General features: G+C 42.5%; 1 protein-coding gene and 1 long non-coding RNA gene across 20 annotated transcripts in view; one reads left to right on the forward strand and one right to left on the reverse strand.

Annotated features, from left to right (window-relative positions):
* SEMA6D (semaphorin 6D) overlaps positions 1-17,630 on the forward strand; it is a 501,178-nt gene extending 483,548 nt beyond the window's left edge. For 6 of the 18 annotated variants that reach the window (XM_065076441.1, XM_065076437.1, XM_065076438.1 and 3 more), the window contains 18 exons: positions 4,798-4,954; positions 5,315-5,426; positions 6,020-6,080; positions 6,228-6,290; positions 6,381-6,482; positions 6,692-6,782; positions 7,062-7,181; positions 7,592-7,680; positions 8,434-8,651; positions 8,760-8,891; positions 9,085-9,240; positions 9,326-9,499; positions 10,261-10,401; positions 10,508-10,585; positions 11,276-11,367; positions 11,710-11,766; positions 13,610-13,777; positions 15,811-17,630. In XM_065076441.1, the coding sequence (XP_064932513.1) occupies positions 4,846-4,954; positions 5,315-5,426; positions 6,020-6,080; positions 6,228-6,290; positions 6,381-6,482; positions 6,692-6,782; positions 7,062-7,181; positions 7,592-7,680; positions 8,434-8,651; positions 8,760-8,891; positions 9,085-9,240; positions 9,326-9,499; positions 10,261-10,401; positions 10,508-10,585; positions 11,276-11,367; positions 11,710-11,766; positions 13,610-13,777; positions 15,811-17,114 (3,267 nt within the window). In that variant the 5' untranslated portion in view covers positions 4,798-4,845 and the 3' untranslated portion in view covers positions 17,115-17,630. Of the gene's footprint in view, positions 1-4,797; positions 4,955-5,314; positions 5,427-6,019; positions 6,081-6,227; positions 6,291-6,380; positions 6,483-6,691; positions 6,783-7,061; positions 7,182-7,591; positions 7,681-8,433; positions 8,652-8,759; positions 8,892-9,084; positions 9,241-9,325; positions 9,500-10,260; positions 10,402-10,507; positions 10,586-11,275; positions 11,368-11,709; positions 11,767-13,609; positions 13,778-15,810 lie in introns of those variants that run through there. The other 12 variants (XM_065076444.1, XM_065076443.1, XM_065076445.1 and 9 more) reach the window with 8 other exon arrangements.
* A 2,564-nt stretch (positions 17,631-20,194) lies between these two features.
* Positions 20,195-22,987, reverse strand: part of LOC135580552 (uncharacterized) — a 120,973-nt gene continuing 118,180 nt past the window's right edge. For both annotated transcript variants that reach the window (XR_010475325.1, XR_010475324.1), the window contains exon 4: positions 20,195-20,418. This is a non-coding gene — a long non-coding RNA (uncharacterized LOC135580552). The remainder of the gene's footprint in view (positions 20,419-22,987) is intronic.

Consider the following 22,987-nt stretch of genomic DNA (forward strand, 5'->3'; position numbering starts at 1 on the left):
CTGAATGCCCTTTCCCTTCCCCCCTTATCTTTTACATGACAGCACACAGAAAGATGATTGATGGAGTGTCACCAGTGCGTTGTCAAAGGCTGGAGTAGATTAATGGGCAAGAAACACCAGCCTGTTCCCCTTCAAGTGTGATTGTTTGAAGGAGGGCTCATATTTTAACAGAAATTATATCACGCTTCTCTGGATTCTCCCAATCAGGAATTGAAGGATGGGATTCATATCCGAGATTGAAAGGTGCCAGCCACAAAGAGCCCATTTATTACTTGGGACAACTGCTTGGGTTCCACCTGACCCGCAGCTCTCACCCTGAGGCCTCTTTCAGTCAGGCTGCTGTTCTCTTTACCAGTGTGGATTTGTGCCACCAGTTAACATTTTTACCTCTATTTCTTTGCATTTGCAGACATTTCCGGTGAGACCTGGACAGGCAGGAACATTATATTTCATTGAATGAAATATAACAAGGGCAAGTGTAGGGTCTTGCATCTGGGCAGAAACAACCCCAGGTTCCAGTATAAGTTGGGGAATGACCTATTAGAGAGCAGCGTAGGGGAAAGGGACCTGGGGGTCCTGGGGACAGCAGGGTGACCATGAGCCAGCACTGGGCCCTTGTGGCCAGGAAGGCCAATGGTACCTGGGGTGGGTTAGAAGGGGGTGGTCAGTAGGTCAGAGAGGTTCTCCTGCCCCTCTGCTCTGCCCTGGGGAGACCACACCTGGAATATTGTGTCCAGTTGTGGCCCCTCAGTTCCAGCAGGACAGGGAACTGCTGGAGAGAGTCCAGCGCAGGGCAACAAAGATGCTGAAGGGAGTGGAGCATCTCCCGTGTGAGGAAAGGCTGAGGGAGCTGGGGCTCTGGAGCTGGACAAGAGGAGACTGAGGGGTGACCTCATTAACGTTTATAAATAAACAAAGGGTGAGTGTCAGGAGGATGGAGCCAGGCTCTTCTCGGTGACAACCAGTGACAGGACAAGGGGCAATGGGTTCAAACTGGAACACAAGAGGTTCCACTTAAATCTGAGAAGAAACTTGTTCCTGGTGAGGGTGGCAGAGCCTGGCCCAGGCTGCCCAGGGGGTTGTGGAGTCTCCTTCTCTGCAGACATTCCAACCCGCCTGGACACCTTCCTGTGTAACCTCATCTGGGTGTTCCTGCTCCATGGGGGGATTGCACTGCATGAGCTTTCCAGGGCCCTTCAACCCCTGACATTTCGTGGTTCTGTGATAACTAATTATGGCACAGAGCAAAGTTCTCTGATCTCTTCCTAGCTTTTCCACCTGGGTGACAGTGGCCAACTTGCCTGTGCTACAAGGAATGACCGTGTATGACCCAGAGCAGCTCAGATCCTTGAAAAGGCTTTTTGGGTGGTTGACCTTGGCCAGAAATTCAGCCTAGATCTGTGCCTCAATTCTCCAGCTGCAAAATGAGCATAGCAGTACGGTAATTGCTAAACATCACGCTTACCGGGAATTGTTTTCTGGCAGAAATGCTAGGAATATAATTTATAAGAGAAATTAGTCAAAGACTGGTCTGAATCCTGGCTGGGGAGAAATAATCCAACCCAGAGTATGATTGTTTTCTGCATTTTCTTGAAGGTAGACGTTGCCACCATTTCATCATCACCTATTCTGGTCCAAACAGATACTTCAGCCTTTTTATTTATAGTCCCCAGTAGTGGCCTCCGTTAAAAGGGTTGAATGTGGCAAGAATTATGTGTTTCACACCAGCCTATCTGTGTCTACCAGAGCACACACCTGGCTGCCATAAAGCCCTGTTCCAAGGCCTAGATGGAGCCCATTTTTCTGATTATTCAGGGAACAGCTGTTCTTCTAAGTTTATTCTCTTTTCAATGGCTCTGATCTCAAGCCTGCGTCAAACCAGCTAAAAGGTGCATTTAGATGCCTCTTTCAGCAGGTCCACTGTCTTTTTGTATGTTGCTAGAAATCAGAGCTACCATTCATTTTCTTGTAATATTTTAACAAGCAAAATAATAAATTGGTCCTTGTTACCTGGCTGGTAAGAAGTGATTACCTGTGGTTTGCTGACCCAGTTCAGCTCTCTGCCTGCTCTTCTCTCTTTTCATGACAACGGTCTGTGCTCCATGCAGATGTGGACGTTTTCTTTGATAGGAACTTGTGACACGTGCTGTTTAGTTAAGCAGATGCTGAACATCATAGCTGTTCCCACCTTTTGTGTTCTCAGAGTTCATGTCTGGGTATGTTCAGAGCTTTGGAGTCTTTTTGAGGACGACATGAACGTGAGTTGGTTTCTGCTTGGGTGCAAACTCTAGGGAGACACATCCTGTGGTTTTACATTTACAAAACTTTGTCTTGTTTTTGTTCTGTTTTGTTTTGAAATTTGAATTTAATTGAGAGAACTGATACCCTATTTACCTGGCATTTTGGTCGTTTCCGTTTTGGTTTTGTGACTGGTTTTAGGTCGCAATTATTGCGGCCAATACACAGCAAATTGCTCTTTTGTTCTCTGCAGCCTTTTCCAGAAGGCAGAGGACAGACAGCATCCGCCTTTATAAGGCCGGTTGCATTCAAGTTTTGTAGTTAATTCTTCCTAGGTGGATATACTGGAAGGAAAGAGAGGAAAACAGAGGCTCTTGCTAACGCATGCCCATGCTTGATGCTGCAGAACTCGCACAGTTTGCAGGCTGTGTGTGTCTGCAGCCAGGCCAGGGTCTCTGAGTCATGTGTGGGCCACGAACAGCCTCATCTTCTACGCTAACTAAAGCCTCCGTGGCTGGGAGAGCTTCTCGCTCTTCGGCAATTTGTATTCATTTGTTCTCCAAGAAAACGAGGCTTCGGGGAGGGTTTTTACTAAGCACCTTACAGATGTTCCTGCGCACTGTCTCAAAGCACAGTTTACATGCCTCCCCTTTCTCTTCTTTGCTGGGACAGCAGTCAGTTGGGTATTTAGAGCCTGCTTGTCTTGGGGGAAAACAAATTTTGTGTAACCATTAATGATTTGTTATTGTCTGGGAGCCACTGTGCTGCAGGACTCTGCTCTAATGGTGCTTTCACAAGAAAGAACTAATTTGGCTAACTTTATTAATTCCAGTTTGTTTTAAGTTTGCTCATTAGTAATTTAACGCAAGATGCTTCAGCTGAAGAGGCCATGTCAGGACAAGGAAGAGCAGAGGGAAAGTGCCAGGAATCATTAGTGTTTATTAACCACTGCGCTCATCAATCTTGACTAAGAGCACAGCCCATTCGTTCTGGACTGGTGGGCTGAGATGCAGAAATATCATTAACAGTGGAAAATGCTTCTTTTCAGGTCAGTCCGTAATGGACGGGCATTCAGACACCACCCGCACCCCAGCCCATCTCCAAATACTATCTCCCTTTAGCTTGGTCTCCTCGCAGTCCAACCTGAACAGAGCTCAGCAGCCTTTGTGGAAGGAAGAAGCCATACTATCAGTTAACAAATACAGTATTTTCATCCCCAGTAAACATTACTGGAAGGTTAAGTGTTGTTATGAAGGGGCTTTTTAATTGCTTTTCAAATTATTGAATGATTAATGCTTGTGTGCTTTGCTGGATCAGGCCTGGCAACATGTACATCTCACAGCGATTCTCTAAACATTGAAATGGAAAGGCTTCTTTTATTCTGGTTAGGCAAAGAGGTTAATAACCAATGTCAGCAACTGCAAGACATTGAGCCGGTGACTCAGAGCCCTGACCTGTGAGTTGGGGCTGAATGAATGCCTCCAAAAGGCTGGAGGAGGGAATAGTACCACATTGCCAGGTTTCTAATGAGAAATATGACCCCTGCCCAGACCACTTGTGGTCATCAAGGATCGCCTTTCGCTTTGAGATGCCTTTTCTTGAATCCTACCCAAATGGCAACTTGAGTAGTTGCATTCTGCTCACTAAAATATCCCTGCGGTTTCATGGGAGAAGTTATGTTTCCCTTCCCCTCTTAGAAGCGTTGTTGTATAATGTCGTGGTGCTATCATAGTATGTGCTGTATAATCTATAGAGCATGCACACATATACACAAAAAAAAGCGCCCACTGTGAAAGTCTGTGTGAAGTTGCTGGTTTTCCATAGTCACAAATAGAATTAGGGGGAAAGCAGCATCTTGGGAACCCAGTTGGGCATTGTGTCCCTATTTGAGTCTCTGGCCACCGTTGCAGGGCACGTGGCAATCACCATTATGCTGCAGAGGCAGCATTTTTGCGTTTACTTTGCTTGTGTGTAAATCACTGCACAAGGCGAAGCATCAAGTGTCTGGTTCTAGACGTAAGGTCTTTTGCAGTGAGCAGGGTAGGCTTAGTATTATGATGGCGCAGCCTGGAAACAAGCAATAATTTTAAAACATGGCATGGATGTTCAGACAGATTGTGTGTGTCATGACTTTTTGTGGATAAGATTTAGGCATTTTATGGGGAGAGGGTTTTATTGGATGACATTCAGTGATAGAGGGGATGGAAAGAGATTGCAGTTTAATTAAAATTCTAATCCCAAGTTTGACAATTTTTCTTGCCAGGTCAGCAGCCTGCATGTTCTGTTTGTGATTCCTGTGAATTAAACGGGCTGACAGTCGTCAGCTTCTTTGGAAATGCCTGTAAATCCAGCTAAAAATTAGCAAACATCAATATGTTTCACAGCAGCTTGGAGTGGGGTTATGTCACGCAGCAGTTTTTCCATCGATGTACGTGCCTTTTGTAAGCACCGATTTAGGCCACCGCTGCTGGAATACAAACAAACCCCTTCTTGTGCAGCGGGCGGTGGGGTTTAGCATCCCGTGCTGTGGGAATCTTAACGGTGTGTCCTGTTTTCCAGGTAGTTAAGCAGTGTTGCCACAAAGGTAACGCTCATCTCTCACCAGCCATGAGGCTTCCTCTGCTTTGTGCCTCCGTGATGCTCATGAGCCTGTCCCAGTGCCGAGCCGTCAGCTTCCCCGAAGACGAGGACCCTATTAACGTTGTGGACTCCCACTGTGAGTCGTGGGCGCTGACCACTGGGGAAAAGTTTTAATCTTCTTTTTTTTCGTATATTTGTTTTTCCTTGGGAGGTTAGAAATCTGTTTCCTTTCCAATTGAAATGTGTTTACTGGCTTTGTATCGTTAATAGAACACTTAATCATTTTCTTAAAAAAGCAATCAGAAGTACAGCAATAACTTAAGGAAAAGGAACATTTGCTGACATTAGCCGTCTTTTTCTCATTTATATTCAAGACGTTACTCAAGGAATTTAGTTTAAACCCTTCTACACCTAGTATATACAGCTAATCAATGCCATATATTGATTCTTTAGCTCTATAATCCTGAGTGATGGTGTAGCCCATTTTTACTTGCAGATTCAAGGCAATATCCAGTATTTAGAGGACGCCCTTCAGGCAATGAATCTCAGCACAGACTGGACTTCCAACTGATGTTGAAAATTCGAGACACACTTTATATCGCTGGCAGGTAATTTTCCTTCACTCGGTTCATTAGATTAAAATTCCTTTCTCTTCTGGTTTTGCATTTATGTGTAAAATTCATTTAGAAAAATCTGCGGAATATGATAAAAATGAGAATTGGAAGAGGACTTCCCAGAGAAATACACCATATCTCTGGCCAGTGCATGAAAATTGGATTTGAAGGCTGCAGTTACTGTAGTTATGCTAAAACCAATGATCAAATACTCTTTTCCCTCTTTTATATTACTGCCCGGATAAAAACCTCTCCTGATCATTTTAAACTTGGATTGACACATCAGGGCTGTAGGAAGCGAGGATAACGCACTTGAATATTTACAGTCTGGATTACTCTTCAGCAGAATGGAAGGACAGCAGTGGACACCGTAGGTGCCGTCTATGGACCACAGCGATCAAAATCAAACCCACCCCCTGTTCCCCATGAGCAACCTTCTCCGGTGTGGATTAGGCACAGAAAATCCTTGAGCGTTTCATAGAGGTTTCTGGTCTAACAAAGCGCTCTAAAAATTGATTTCACTTATAAAAAAAATAAGGCAAATGAATTAACGGATTTAGTTGTGTCTTCTTACTCTTTGCAAACAGGGATCAAGTTTACACCGTAAACTTAAATGAAGTTCCCAAGTCAGAAGTTACTCCAAGCAAGGTGAGTAGATAGAGCTGCTGGCAAGGGAGAGGTATTTTCTTTGGGTTTGATTTTTTTAAGATTTTTGTTGTGTGGGGGAAAGAAATCACATGTTCCTTTCTGGTTTAATTTAACAGAAATTAACGTGGTTCTGGTTTGATTTAACAGAGATTAACATGGAGGTCAAGGCAGCAGGACAGAGAGAACTGCGCTATGAAAGGCAAACATAAAGTAAGTTTAGCGCATGCGTTATAGAAAAACAACGCTAATATTTATTGTGTATGTGAAGTCTGTGACTAATACATCTCACTCTTTTTTCAGGATGAATGCCATAACTTCATTAAAGTCTTTGTTCCAAGAAATGATGAGATGGTGTTTGTCTGTGGAACAAATGCGTTTAACCCTATGTGCAGATACTATCAGGTAAGAATATTGAACGTGCCATCAGCTTTACTGGGTTTGCTTGCACTGAGTGTGCTATAGCCAGCGTGATCAGACAGTGCTTCAAGGTGAAACAGAAACAGACAGAAGCCAAAGTGCTGAATTAAGTTTTCTGGAAAGACAACATTATGCTTTTATGGCAGCGTACAAAACAGAAATGACACTGTCACCCGTTTCTTTTTCTTCTCTAGCTGAATACCTTAGAGTATGATGGGGAAGAAATTAGTGGCTTGGCAAGATGCCCTTTTGATGCCAGACAAACCAATGTCGCCCTCTTTGCTGGTAAGAACTTTTGCTTGCAATGAGTCTAAATGATTAATGACACCAAAGGAGCCAGAGAGCTTTTAAAGCAGGCGCAGGAAAGCTAAAGGTGTCATGGTGTCCCTGCTCTTAGATTTTTTCTAAAGGGCCTCCAAAGGATTAGAAGCTGACCTGTTAATAAATAGGTTACAGCCATTTGGGGAAGAGTGGCAGTAAAGAAATGGGGAAAAATACAGGCTAGTCAGAACTCTGTAGATTATTAAAGGCCTCTTAATACCATGTTTTCAACTTCTGTTCTAGATGGAAAATTGTATTCGGCAACTGTAGCAGATTTCCTGGCAAGTGATGCTGTTATTTATCGCAGCATGGGGGATGGATCTGCCCTAAGAACAATAAAGTATGATTCCAAATGGATAAAAGGTAATTTGGGGGAGTGTTTTCCCATACACATGGCAAATGTAATTTCAGGGGTGCAGAGGGTCAGGTAATTCACAGCCAGTGTGCTTTACACGTGTACTGTAACATCAGCGTGTAAGAAAGCAGTTTAATATGAATAGAGCAAAATTTTTGTTAAATACATCAGTGAATGATCTGCAGTAACAAAGTACCTCAGCTGAAATGCAATTCCTCTGAGGCCTTTTTATAGTCCATTAGCCGACATTTAAGACTTCAGGTTCATCTAAGCTCCCGCGCACCCCTGTCTGGACATCCTAAAGTCTGGAGCTCATGTGAGCTGGTTCGAACCTGCGGAGGTGCCTCCAAGTCGCACAGCGCAGTGTCGTATACTCACCGAGTAGTTCTTTGGAGTAACCTTTAGCTCTTTCTTACAGAACCACACTTCCTCCATGCTATAGAATATGGGAACTACGTTTATTTCTTCTTCCGAGAAATCGCTGTAGAGCACAATAATTTAGGCAAGGTGGGTATGGTCACACCGAGCTGTCAGGTGCCATGAGTGGCAGCAGAGTGAGAGCATCCTACAGCAGCATCAGGAACAAGCACAGTTTGCACTGTGGAGTAGGGACTAGTGCAAAGTTCGCACAGGTTTCCCGTTATTGTAATTTATGGAGCGGGGGGGGCAGAGAAAGTGAACAGTGCATTCTTCAACCGAAAAGTTGTTTGTGTTCTTTATGCGTTGCTGTTAGGCGAGCTCGCTACAGGTATCTTCTAGTGTTGCCGTTGCCTTAACGCTTGTGGCAAGTAATGGAAAATCTGAGGGTTTTTTTCACGCTTATTAAAGAAACAAAAGAAAACAACACAAAAGAAGAGTTTCAAAGAAGTTTCTCTAATGTCGCTGGATATTGAATAATTCAGTCATGCCAGTGCAGAGTATAATACTCATGCTTCACCATGGAAGGACATTCTGTAATAAATTATTAAATCCTTTACGCACGGTTAATTAAAGTCTTTAAATCTCACTAACAATATGATTTTGAAGGCGAAAAGGGTGGGGACAAGCTGCAGAGTTGCATTTGCTTCTTGGTGAATACATTAAGATGCCTGTGCATTACTAGCTGAACACCATTTGCTTTCATCCTTGCTGTGCAGATAAATGGCAGCTTCCTGTTAAGAAAATGATCCGTGGTGTTCTATTAACGGCTCAGAAACAAGCACTGTTTGCCTTGCATCTCTCAAACCTTTCTCACTTTTCCCTTCTTTTTCCCCTTCACAGGCTGTGTATTCCCGGGTGGCACGCATATGCAAAAATGACATGGGGGGGTCCCAAAGAGTCCTGGAAAAACATTGGACATCCTTTCTGAAAGCTCGGCTCAACTGCTCAGTTCCTGGGGATTCATTCTTCTACTTTGATGTTCTGCAGTCTATCACAGACATAATAGAAATCAATGGAGTCCCCACGGTCGTCGGTGTGTTCACGACACAGCTTAACAGGTGAGAGATGAGCAACCTTACATCAAAGGTGGTTCTCTGGTTCTTTCTTACACCGAGATTGGTGCCATTGTAGTCTGAGTTCTTGCAACTATTTGTCTAATTCTACAGCATCCCTGGTTCAGCAGTGTGTGCATTCAGCATGGATGACATTGAGAAAGTCTTCAAAGGGAGATTTAAAGAACAAAAGACTCCTGACTCTGTTTGGACAGCTGTACCTGAAGACAAAGTACCAAAGCCAAGGTAAAAGGTCCTTACACATGATGCCATAATATTGTCCTTGTAAAGACCCGCCTTAAATCAGCTGCGCTCTTGAGTGTCTTGGGTAAAAACCAAAGCAGAGCTTTACGCTTCAGCCATAAGGATGCTCATTAGCAGGCTGCTGTCTTTCATTAACTAAAATACCAAGAGAAAAACAATGTTGTTCTCCTTTCAGACCTGGCTGCTGTGCAAAACACGGCCTAGCAGAGGCTTACAAAACCTCCATTGATTTCCCAGACGAAACACTCTCCTTCATCAAATCTCACCCTCTGATGGATTCAGCTGTTCCCTCAGTCATCGAGGAGCCCTGGTTTACCAAAACACGTGTCAGGTATGAGGCGCCGTTCAAAAATAATGGATGTGAAAATGAAAACAAGAAAACATGCCATAAATAATGTGCCTTTTGGTCTCGATAGATACAGATTGACAGCAATTGCCGTGGACCACGCTGCTGGACCGTACCAGAACTACACAGTCCTATTTGTGGGCTCCGAAGCCGGAGTAGTACTTAAAATCTTGGCAAAGACCAGGCCTTTTTCTTTGAATGACAGCGTATTACTGGAAGAGATTGAAGCATATAATCATGCAAAGTAAGTATTGCCAGAACACCAAAGCACTTCACCTAGTCCTTGGTACCTAGCTAAAAAACATTATGGTGAACAAAACCCAACTCATTATCACCAGCATCACCACTTGTTTTTCATTTCACGGTGTTCCTTATGTTGAATAGCCTGAAAATAGTTGGTCTCTTGCCATTTTGCATGGGTTGAGTGAACAACCTAATTTCACTCCAGTGACGTCAATGATACCATTTAATTCTTCCGCAAATAGATAGATACACTTCTTTCTGAATATGAAACGTCAGAACTATCTGCTGCTGTTAAGAAGAAATAATTTGAGCTTATTTGAGGGTTTATCAGGAGTGACCAATAATGTATAAACTACATCTAGTAATTTTAAAGTTGTTTATGCTGGTGCAAAGAATTTGGGCATGGCAGTGCGCCAATTAGACTCTACAGGCGTCCAATGCAGGACTTCTGTTCCGCTCTATTGAGCTATTTATGCCAACTAAGAACAAAGAAAATGGATTTGGGTTTGGTTTTTCTTTATTCCTGCATAGTTCAGTGGACTTGTCACCTAGCTATAAATAAGAACCAAAAGCTGGCATTTGATTGATAACCCATAGTTCTGTTCAGAAATCACTCAGCAAAGGTAAGTTACATTTAAATATGTAAAAAGTCTCTTTTTTGTATCTACACAGACAATAACTAAAATGTTGCTAACAGTGGACGTGCTGCACAAAGTACTACAGTTGCTAAAACAATGGCCTCCCCCTGTTTTTGCTGAACAGGTGTAATGCTGAGAGCGAGGAGGACAGAAGAGTCATCTCCCTGCAGCTGGACAGAGACCACCACGCTCTGTTCGTGGCCTTCTCCAGCTGCGTCATTAGAATTCCTCTGAGTCGGTGTGAGCGGCACGGATCATGTAAAAAGTACGGCCCTGTTCCCGAATTCCCCTTAACGGAAGGGCACCAACACCTCTTGGGAAGTGAAAGGAAAAAAATGTATGATTTTTGGGGTGTATTTTTCTCTTGCAAGGGCATGTATTGCTTCACGGGACCCATACTGTGGCTGGCTAGACCATGAGGCGTGTGGAAGGGTGACGCCAGGCATGCTGTAAGTACAGATCTGCACATGCATTATAGACCACATGAGCTCGTATTCCTCCGCCTTGTTCCCTTGCGTTCAATTAGTACATCTCCATTATTTTAGGGATGGCTTTTCACTGTACTGTGTATAGAAGAGGGCAGAGTGCTAAAGTCTGACCTACTTCTGCAGGCTCTAGGTGAAGACTCGTTTTCAGTGGGAGTTTTACATGTGTGTAGGAGGACACGCAGAGCTGTAGGACGTGCGGTTGGAAGCAGGAAGGCAAGAAGGTGCTGCCTGCAAACCTGAGCAGCTCCGAGAGGCCAGTGCTCGGCCTCCCGTCCCAGGCGTGCTCACAGGGCACAGGCCAGTGCAAATAGAAAAGCACAGGATTCACTGGGAAGAGAGTGAGATTTTTGTCTCCACGCAGAAGCTTGGGCGATATATATGCATACCAAAGGCATTTTTGCACAAATCAAGCCTGTATTGTACAGCTGTATCTTAAAAAGAGGCCTTTGTAGCATGCCAGTGCAAACTTTAACTAGTATAATGGATGGTTGTATCTAAAACCAGGAGCGCACCCAATGTAGAAGACACGATGAAGTTGCAGAAAAAGGGAATTTTTTGGAGGGCCATACAGTAGCTCTACTGTACGTTTCCATTTGCTGCTTCCAGAAAAGAAATCCCCATTTGTTTCCCTACTAATACTGTTAATTGCAGGTTCTCTTTGTTTGTTTCATACAACCACAGCACCGGAGGATACGCACAAGATGTCGAATACGGCAACACAGCGCAGCTTGGGGACTGCCACGGTAAGGCGTAGTCATTGCCGCTCGTTCAGGATGTCTCAGCAGTACGCTGTGCCACACCTCACTATGGATGTTAAATTTATGATGAGCTTTTCAGTAACACGACGAACACGTCACCTGGTGTTACTGTGAATGTTCACAAGGCTGAGCTTTTTGGTCCTGGGTGGCAGAGTTTTATCTTTCCTTCACCAGTTTACAGCTATTTGGGGTCTACAGCAAAGTATTGAAGAAATTTTTTTTGTAAGCAGTAGTACTTTAGTTTTTGTTTTCCATTACTCAGGTTTGAGATCTTTTGCTTTCTTTTTGTTACTTTTTACTGATTACTTGTTCCTTTAATTCTTTTAGAAATTTTGCCTACTACAGCTACACCAGATTACAAAATATTTGGCGACCCAACATCTGGTTAGTTTTTTTTAATTTTTTTGAATTAATGACCTTTACTTTCCTTCAGTTCAGCATTTTCAGCCCTTTTTTCCTTCCTTTTGCACAGTTGGCAATCCTCCATTTTTGTGCTTTTACTCATGTTCCCACTGATGGTAAAGATAGTCAGACTCTTCTCACTCAGCACTTCACCCTGTGTAGCCGCATGTTAACAGCTCATTATTTATTGAGACATCTGTTATTAAAGAGCCTGATTAACATAGATGACATCTTCACTGCACGAAAGTCCACTAAGCTTTACTCTTTATCCCCAGCCATGCATTTGTGAATGCCCCTATTGGTCATCTCTAGTAGATGAATGGCAGAATTTCATCATCGTCCTCCTTACCGCTCCTTTCCTCTTTTCCTTCTTTCCCAGCAAGCTTTTTGCACAAATACACATTTCCTAAAATGTGTATTTCTATATTTTTGAAATGTTCTAAGTAGTTTATGCTGATGGAGAAAAATTTAACATCACGAACTGTGTAGCTGAATGAGGACTTGACTTGCATAGACAAAGGTGGCTTAGAAAAGAAAACTCACGCATTGTTGTCAGGTGCAATTTCACATCCTTTTCTCCTTCAGTGATTTTTCTTATAGTGTTTTCACCATCAGCCCCTGGTGTTCAAGGAGACAGGACCCCCTGCTCCTCTCTTGAACTCAAAAGCAGAACCTGCGTTGACTTCAACAGGAGCAAGACTGAGCCCTTATTTTCCAGTCTTTGCTCCCAGAACTCGGTCTCTGCTTTTAAGCCAAGGGCACCTGTCTGACCGACAAATATCAAAATACTGTGTTTGTATGTTAAATTTGTAAGAGTGCATGAAGAACAAGAATATTATTTTGTGCTTTGGTTTCTGTTTATATTTGTGCTTCTATAGTTTGACAAGAAGTCATGTTTGAGACAAATATTTTCCAGATATATTTACACACTCACTTTGGAAAGCAAAACGAAACCAAATCGTTACATGGAAATGCTACCTCGCTTGCATGAGTATTTACTTTATAAATTGAATTTTCCAAGTGATATTTTGGGGCGCAAATACCCATGAGCCTTATTTTCAAGTCCCGAATGAATGTGCTTTTGAAGTGCATTTCTCAGCAAGATCTCAAGCCACAGACGTTCATGCCTAAAACTACTGGGACAGTGACCACACAATTACCTGTGTGCAAAGTAGACTTCGGATTGTGAACCTTACTGGACGTGTTTCCTCCTCACGTGCATTTTCACGGAGGCTGTGGTGGTTCTGTTCAGCAACTGTGCTACAGAGGAGCCCGAATCTGTGCAACGTTGTTCCTTAGGAACCATTACAAAACAGAGGTTAAAAACATTCCTTTCATCCCCACCTGCAGAAATGGCTCATTCAGCAGTTCCTGGTATACCATAATAGCACTAATGGAGCTCATCTGGTTTCTCAGGCGTAACCTGTCATGAGTGTGTATCTGTCCAAGTAACTTTTTTTTTTAAGATGTTTAAAAGGCAGCCAAGTATGTTGTCTCCAGTGAAGAAAATAGCAATTAAGTAGAATAAATTGTGCTTTTCACATCCACCAGTTGCTTACTTTAACTTTTGCACCGCTTTCATGTTCAACTTCTCTGGCTTTTTGGCATAGCAGCTGTCGATGTTGTAATGTGGGGTTTTTTTTCATACTTAAAGTTCTGAACCAATTGATTTTAATCAGCCCTTCTGCAGAGTGTAGGGGGTCACGTTTTGCTCTGACGTAACTCCCGTTAAATACTGTCTGCAGGTATAGCTTAGATGTGCCATGAATCAGTGAGGAAAGCCTGACTGTTATACACATTAATAAAAATCTGTTTGCCACCACAGACATGGAGTTCTCCTCAGCTTCCATTACCACAATGGCAAGTATCCCAGTTATATCACCTAAAGTGATTGGTTCCTGGAAACCTAAAGTGACTGGCTCTCGGAAATTTGTAGTTCAAGATGACCCAAACACTTCTGATTATTCTGATCCATTATCAGGTGTCCCAAAGGGTAAGGCCTTACCAGGGAATACATTGCAGCTGAATGGAAACCTGATAGTCTCAGCATTGTCTAAGGCTTAAAAGTAACAGCCGTGATTGTTGGGCCGTATTTTACACCCATTTCCAGTGAATATACAGACGGTGCAATCATGTTTTTCATACCTACTTATCTGGTGTACAAAGTGCTGCTTAGAGCTTATAATGGGAAACACAGATAACAAGCTCCAGCTTTTATTCCAGGGGTGCTCCAAAGCTCCCATTAAAACCAGTGGGAGCTCTGGATGCATTAAAACACATTACAGTCAAGACTTACCTGCACCTCTGGTGGTTGTTTTCAAACTAGTTGAGTTTGGGTAATGCTGTCAGTCTTTATGAATGGTTACTTACAGGAGCTTAATAGTTTTGTTTGGTTTGGGCGGGGAGGGAGGGAAGAAAACAAAGCACAGCTCTATGACATATTCATGCATTAAATAGGGCATATTGCAGACTCTAGTTGCCTGCAGCGTGGTTTTGAAGAACGTAGGTCAGGTCTGAGTACAAGCGTCGGTTCACAGATGATCTCAGCACTTAAGAGAGAGACACACACACACAAATTTTAACTGGACACAGAAAGAAGCGTGTTCTGCATGTAATTGATCTTTCTGTAGCCAGCTAAGTGAACCTTTGATTAGGCTCTTACAGCAGCAAAGGGCTATTACAGTCAACCAAAGAATCAAGACGCTTCCAATCCCATAACCACAACCTAACACAGGTCTCCATCACTATATAGAATAGCCAGGTGACAGACATGTTTGCACAATTCTGTATTTACTCAAAAATCTCACCAGCCAAAATCCATTTGTGTTTTCTTACCATTCACCAAAACATATCAGGTTTCCTATCAGCCATTATGGCAGTGCATTTGTCATTTTAATTTGTTGCAGTTATTTTCTGTTTTGCTTTAAGTTTTTGTTACCATCTGCTCTTGGTCTGAATTGCATTTTGTGCCATAGCTATTAGTGAACTTCATTCATGTTTTCTTTCTGCACAGTGCCATTAAAACCTATAACCCTGAACATTAACAATGTTCAAAGGCCTTGCCTCTAACAAAAGTGAATCCGTTCCTTCCCTCTTGCTCTTTCATTTTAACATCCCTTGGGATAGTTAACAGAAATACTTTCATTAAAAACTAACATTGTCTTAGCTACGAGATGTCTGTGGTTGCTTGAAAAATCTCAAAAAGGAAAGGGATCTTGTTAATACACAAATAAAAAACTAATCCAGGATTCAACTTCTTGGTCTGAGCTGTAAGTTCTCTAAATTTTAACATAGTCTAATTACTTAACCTTGCAAGTTGTTCTTGTTAACGTTATGCAAGTATTTATGTTAATTATTGAGTAAAGAAAAAAAAAAAGAACAATTAATTAGTGCTCTAATAGAACGACATAATCTTGAGCTTCAAAAATTATATAACAAAAGGCGTGCCACTCCAAGTCTAGCGACCGATGGATGTATTAGTTTACAAGTTTTGTACTATACTACATTAATGTGGTTATAACAATGTAGTATGTACATTATACAGTTTTACACAACATTTGCATAATCCCGTCTCTCTTTTGATACTGATTTATGAGTTGGGCAGAAAATTGAGAGAGAAACCCATCCATGAGCTATTAATTGCTTTCTGGCCCCGTAGCACCTTCTAACCTCAATTTTCCAGCATAAATCATTAATGTTAATTACATACAGGCCCCTATTTGTGAGCCTTTAAGGAAATTTGGGGACAAGCTAAACCAAACAGAATATGAGAAGTTTTGACAAGCATTCCTCATTATTAAAGAAAAATCTTAATTCAGACTGATCAATGCTCACACAGTCGTTTTGATGTATAAAATTATTTGCATTCACCGGTGCTGCGGATTGCAGGATCCAACTGAGTTACACTAACCCTGGACACTTACGAACTCTTAATAGACGCTTTCCGGAGGGAGGCTATGATGTTCTTCTGAAATGTATCAGCATGAAGTACATGTAGATTTACGATATACTGCATGTCTTTTGCAGGTGTAAGGTGGGAAGTACAATCAGGAGAGTCCAACCAAATGGTACATATGAATGTCCTAATCACTTGTGTCTTTGCCGCTTTTGTCCTGGGAGCCTTTATCGCGGGAGTGGCCGTTTACTGTTACCGGGATATATTTGTACGGAAATCCAGAAAAATACACAAAGATGCAGAATCGGCTCAGTCCTGTACTGACTCCAGCGGGAGCTTTGCCAAACTGAATGGGCTGTTTGATAGTCCCGTCAAGGAGTATCAACAAAACATCGATTCACCCAAACTTTACACGAACCTGTTGACTAGCAGAAAGGACTTGCCTCCAAATGGTGACACGAAGTCCATGATGATGGACCACAGGGGCCAGCCTCCGGAATTAGCTGCGCTTCCGACTCCTGAGTCGACACCGGTTCTTCAGCAAAAGACCCTGCAGGCTATGAAGGGTCAATCGGACAAGGCGCATAGCAACCTCAACGCTTCACGGAAGGAAACCCCGCTAAAAAGCCCTCAGTTTTTTCCTTCCAGTCCTCCACCCCACTCTCCTCTAAGCCACGGACATATTCCTAGTGCTATCGTTCTTCCCAATGCCACCCACGATTACAATGCGTCTTTCTCAAATTCTAATGCGCACAAGGCAGACAAAAAGATGCAACACAGTGATCACCCGCTTACAAAACCGTCCAGCAAAAGAGACCACAGGAGATCTGTTGATTCCAGGAACACCCTGAATGATTTTCTGAAACACTTAAATGAAACTACTAGTAATCCCAAAGCGATTATGGGAGATCTTCAAGTGGCCCACCAGACTTTAATGCTGGATCCAATGGGAAATATGTCTGAGATCCCACCTAAGGTTCCCAACAGGGAGGCGTCTTTGTACTCACCTCCATCAACACTTCCGAGGAACAGCCCCACAAAGCGAGTGGACGTTCCCACCACTCCTGCAGTACCGATGACCTCTTTGGAAAGGCAGAGGGGTTATCACAAAAATTCTTCACAAAGGCATTCAATATCTGCCCTTCCTAAAAACTTAAACTCACCAAACGGTGTTTTGTTATCCAGACAGCCTAGTATTAACCGTGGGGGGTACATGGCTCCCACGGCAGGCACAAAGATGGACTACATGCAAGGGACGCCTGTCAGCGTTCACCTCCAGCCTTCCTTGTCCAGGCAGAGCAGTTACACGAGCAACGGCACCCTTCCTCGTACAGGAGTAAAGAGGACACCCTCCCTAAAACCCGACGTGCCGCCAAAACCCTCGTTTGTTCCTCAGACAACTTCAGTCAGACCACTGAACAAATACAGTTACTAAGGACATGTCTGTGGTTAAACAAAATGCGTGTGGCGTTGACCCGTACAGGTTGTGAGTTGGTGTTGTGGTAGGCACAAAAGACAGAGACTTGCTTGTTATTACAGAGAACAAAGTGGCCAAAGAAACTGTCTTTACTTCAGCAACATCTGTGTCTTGCCACATGTAGCTATAGCAAGACTTTGTGTACTTGCTAAAAGCAAACAAACACAAAAAAAACAAAGGAAAGTGCTGGTCATTACATTTCTTTTGTTTGGAGCTAAGGAGACATGTAGCACAATGGGGTGGGGGCTACTTTACTGTTCTAAATAGCGAAAAAAAAAGAGTTCTTGGGGAAAAAAGAATCGGCAAACAAATACTTGAAAAATGGGTTCCATTTTAGACTGCCATTAAGTGTGGTCCTTCCCATTAAATGTGAACATTTTAATATGTATGCATTCACCTTGCCTCTTGCACAAATGTCAGAAAATGGTAATGTCTCAATGAATATCTGGTTAATAATCAGTTTGCTGGAATTCAGTCTCTGGCCCAACTGTAGCATTATTATTTTTTCTCTCCGTGTGTGGCATTTTGTTGGTGCCACAGATAAAGCTGTGTGTGCGTGTGTGGATGTGCGTGTGTACTGTACACACTAGGATGTACTTAGATTCCCATTGCATCTTTTATGCTGTGGAATTGTTTACATTGAGCATGACTGAACAAACCCATCGCTCTCTCTGCCTTCTGCAGCCCGTTGGGCTCGGTTTGGAGACGGCCAAGGCCGACCTGCGCATCTCTGCCGGCCTTCCGAAGGACAAAGCCTTGACGAAATACCCTGTGAAAGAGTGCAGATATGTTTAATTCTTCATAACTCTGTTGTGCTGCTATTGATTCAGAGCCGTGCTTTTCAAATCCAGTGTTTTGGGCTGGAACGGGGGAGTTTTACTGTGTTTCCACAGTGCCTCCATCCAATACCTGGCCACTGTGAACTCGAGCCCCTGTTCTTCTCATTGAGGGCAGCTAATTATCAATTCACTTCACAAAAGCCTGTGTAACTAGAGAAGGTTACGGTTTTGTTGCGTTTAATAATGCCCTACACGCTGATAGACTCGTGTCAATAAAGAAAGAAGAAACATTAGTTGGCCTGGCAGAAGCAGTCTGTGAAACTCAACAGTAGTGCAATCAATTTGTTTTTGTTGTGTAATGTAAGGTTTTTTCTCCAAAGTCATGCAGGTAATGACAATATTCTGTAAATATTATGTGTGAGTTTACCTGAATCTGTGCATTTTGTGCCTTATTCATGCAAATGATAAAAGTACTAAAAACGAAAAAAAATATATATAAATCTGTCAAGTGTTCTCACTATAGCACATATCTCCCCAGCGCCTGTTGTAAAACCTCTCAACAGCACCCAAAATAAAAGATAAAAAGCAAGAATAATTAATGGTAACTAAAGGCAGCCTACAAGAAGACAGCAGCGTTAAATCACCTTACCATGATAAACATTCCACTCCAGCTCTCCCAAGGATCAAACAGTTATAATGTGAAATCAAATGAGGTTTCGAGGGTAATGGAACACCTGCTAAAGTTGTGTAAGCTATTTAGTGGGGCTTACAGTATCCACTTGCAGCTGATGTTCAACACAGATGGCTATTTTAGCTTGCAAACTACACACTAGCACACTGTTTATTGAACATAACTATAGAAATAACCGTGGCAGAGGAATATTCATGAATTAGCAGGACAAATAACTGCAATGGGTTTCAGAGACGGTGGAGATTTATATTATGTGTTCAAAGGGGAGGAAAGGTTAGTCACTGAAAACTGGATCTGTGTTACAGAGCAAAGGATAAAGGATAGAAGGCTGTAAGGGACATTACAGATGTAAGGCTGTAAGGGACATTTATTTCCTGAGACCTCTGGATCCAAAAATCAATGATCTCTCTTCCTAAACACTTCTGTCTTGCAACTAAAACACTACAGATTAATAACTATTAAAAAATTATTCAGTCATCAAAAGACACAAACTGATCCGAATTCACTTCACAAATATTAATTAATACAGACTTGCGTGAAACGGAAAGATAAATGTATGTGAACCCTGATAACCTCCTGTAACATTGTGCTGCCTTGTAGATGGTAATGTGAGTTCTCTCAGTATTTATGTTGAAATTTCTAACATTCAACCTAGTCCTTATTCTGTTAATTTAATAATAAAAGATGCTTTATCCATTTGTGCAAAGGTAAACGCAGATTGTATCTTTTTTAATGGTACGGCATAAAAAAGTAACCCTTAAATGAAGCTGCTCTATACTATAGAGTACTTTAACATGTATAGATATCTTGTAAACTTGTATTGTGGATGTGTAAATAATACATTCTTTGGGTTTTTAACACCGCATGTAAAGTCTAAATAAAATATTCCAATGTACTGAGTGTCTGATGTCATCATTTTGGGCAAATTTTGGGCAAATACAATACGGTTTTGGAAGGAGATGGTGTGTTCCTTCTGAAATGTAGGCTGCAAAATGATGGACCTCCTTCCTGGTAAAATCAATTGCAGCCCCTACATGGTGGGACATTCCTAAACAATGGAAATTCACATTTCAGGCAGACAGGAAAGCCCAGCAGAACTAGACATGCTGTAGATTTAGCATGTGCCAACATCAGATGTAATTTTAAAATAATCAAGGTAATTTAGTACCAGAAAACATGTATAACATTATTTTAATTAAAAGTTGATTTTAGATAATGGATAAAAACAATTTGTTATGAGGTTGTGTTGCCAAGGTATTACTCATTCGAAATTACTGTGCATGTTAGAACAATGCAATGGCACCTAGTTGTATCTTACTCAAAATATATATTTTAAAGGGAGAAGAATCACAGTGCTAAAAACCAAACAAACCCAAACCTATAATGGCTCGATATTTTTTTTCTAGTGCAGAAGCAAATTTAAATTTAAATTTATTTTCATTTGTGTGCCTTTTTTTTGCATTGGATGTCTTGATATAAGAAATGTAAGAGATAAACCTACTTGAATCATTTACAGTCCGGCGTCAAGTGTCATAATGAGGAATTACAAATAGTTATTCTAATGACATATAAAAGTGCATCTGCAACACAAATGATGGAACTTTGTTGTTCAGAAATTAGCTGTATTCTATCTAAAAGGTGTCAAATGACCGTTTTCCACAGTTACTTGTTTTAGTCTATAATGAACCAGCTCTCACTTACCCAGTGTATGTGGCTGGTGGGTCTGACCAGATGGTCGCCTCTTCTGCCATGCGCTGCTGGGCTATCTGGTGGGTGCAAACACCACGGGACTCTATGAAAACAAATATTCACTGTTCGTTAGAAGAATAAGTTCAAGAAAAACTCTCCCTTTACTAAAAAGAAAGGGAACATGGCAGCCAAAGGCTAATCAGCCATAACAGCAGCTTTTAAACTGTCTTTAATGATGGTGCCAAAGCAGCCACCTACTTTCCCCCTTCTCAATGTAATAAGGAAAAGCTTAGCAAGAAAAGAAATTAAAGCAATTTTGAACACAACATAAAGACACGACTAAGAAGGGCTGCAGGCCCACAGTAGTGAGATGATTGCAAGCAAGCCAATCTGTAAAGCCACGTGTAGTTATCTGTATGCCAGTGCTGCCAGCACAAACCTTTTAAATTGGGGTCTTAGAGTAATCAGAGCAGTTACAAAAATCAGGATGCCTCTGTCTTAGTGCCGTCTTGCTAATGACTCGCTCTGTGACCCTGGGAAGATGATGCCGGGTTTATTCGGTATAACGGATGCTCAGAAGGCAGCGCTCTTAGTCGGATTATGTGCAGTTGGTCTGTTTATAACGTTTTACACTTAGGAAGGTTTTCTTATTTTGCCTTCTCCCTCTGTGTACCGGCAAGGACATCTTGCAGGTAAATAAAGGGAAAAAGAAATCCCTTCCCATCTGGGAAAGGTGAGTATTAGCAGGGGTGGGGGGAGCTGGCTGGTATTTCCCCAGGTGCCCATTAATTTCATGGGAAGAAAAATATTTTTTAGAAATTGATCACAACCAAATAGCTCATAAATGCAGCATCTGGACTTCAGCTGGATGTGCAAGCTTTTCATATTAAAAAGCAGTACCAGGAGACCAAGCTACCAGGACTACATTTGTTGTTCAAATGTCATCTTAGCACAATATGAAAGAGCAAAAAAACAAAGGATTTGGGAGGAATGAGAAATTAGATTCAGCTTTGCTCAGAGAACTCGAAATTCTTGCCTTTTTATTCAATCATACCAAAGTGCAACTGGTGTGAGGGCCTGGCTGCACCAGCCAGTGCTGCCTGCACATGTTTTCGTAGACGTATTGCATTGGCCTGACACACATCTGAAATTATAATCTGTCCTGAACTCTCGGCTGAGAAACCATTTCTACTCTGCCTGAAATGAAATTTATTGGAAGCTCTGATTTTATTAGTGCATTCTGAATTCATCCAATGACTTGATTTATGGTCTGCTTGCTTGCTTTTTTCCTACCAACTAATTTTCTGAGCTCTGCTCTTTAAGATCCTAACTAGATCCAAGCCTGTGTCCTGCAGTGAAGGCTGCTGACCAGAGCAGAGATGCCAGAGGGTCACCATGTGTAATTAAAACTTGAGAACTCCAAGGGTTGCAATGGTGACGCTGCGTCCTCTCTGCCACTCGTGTCAACCAGGAGAGTTTTGCTCAAGCTCCTGTAATTCTTTAAGGGCAGGGAAGAAGAAAATCTACCACATGGACAAGGCATCCTGACCATTTTCTGGTCAACAAAAAAGGGAGTTTACTAAAGCAAAGCTTGAATGGCCAAAAAAAACCCCACAGCACAACCCCAAAACCGACCTGCTGTCCTTGTTCTGCAAATCACAGTTTCTCCAGGGCAGAGTCCCACTGATTCGCACAAAAATGAGCACAGACAAACTGTTCTCACTAAAGGCCCTTCACAGGATCATACCTGGCTCTCATAGCTGGTTTGTAACTTTTTCCAGTAGCTGACCTTAACCATTGGCAAAGGCGGCCCATGAGCTAAGCGGTTTGCTCCTGTAGCTGCATGGCAGCCTGTAACATACGTCTGCTCCTGCACAGAAAGGGACAGCTGCCCGGTAAGAGAAGAACGGTGGCAATTGCCTTTTCATTTGGGACACTTCAAGCACAGGCTTATTTCTCAAATCTTTGATTTACAACACTGGCCCCACATGAGGAAAAATCATCAGAAGTAGATCAGAGCAGATGAATCATCAAAGCAACGCACAAGCTAGCTGTACTTTCCCTTTCTCTGCAATGAGTATCTATCTGATTAGTCCGATCTCCTCAGGAATACATGTTGTCAATTAACAGCTTAAGATTTTATTGTTACAGACTAATGGCAAATTTTTCTAATCAGGCCATGCTATATAACCGTGAATGGCTATTAGTCACAGGTTATTGTGCCTGGCCAACAACCAGGTGAGCGAGAAGCACTTCCAATATTAATGCTGTGTGTGAGAATTGATTTCTGTGAAAGCTTGTGCGTGCGGCTCTGACATTCCGTCTCTGTCACTGTTAGAGCGGGTGAAATACGGACTCGATGGAACGAGATGAGACGCTCCCAGAAAGCAAATGCGAAGGAGGTGCGAGCAAGAACAAAGCCAAATGGATGCACGGCTGAGGGAAAGCATTTGCTGTCACAGGATGCAGCCCCAGCGTCATCTCTGGCCATGTTTATTTGGTAAGGAAGTCACAGAATCCCAGAATGTCAGGGGTTGAAGGGCCCTGGAAAGCTCATCCAGTGCAATCCCCCCATGGAGCAGGAACACCCAGATGAGGTTACACAGGAAGGTGTCCAGGCGGGTTGGAATGTCTGCACAGAAGGAGACTCCACAACCCCCTGGGCAGCCTGG

Source organism: Columba livia, chromosome 11, assembly GCF_036013475.1.
Source record: "Columba livia isolate bColLiv1 breed racing homer chromosome 11, bColLiv1.pat.W.v2, whole genome shotgun sequence".
In the NCBI taxonomy this organism is placed as follows: domain Eukaryota; kingdom Metazoa; phylum Chordata; class Aves; order Columbiformes; family Columbidae; genus Columba; species Columba livia.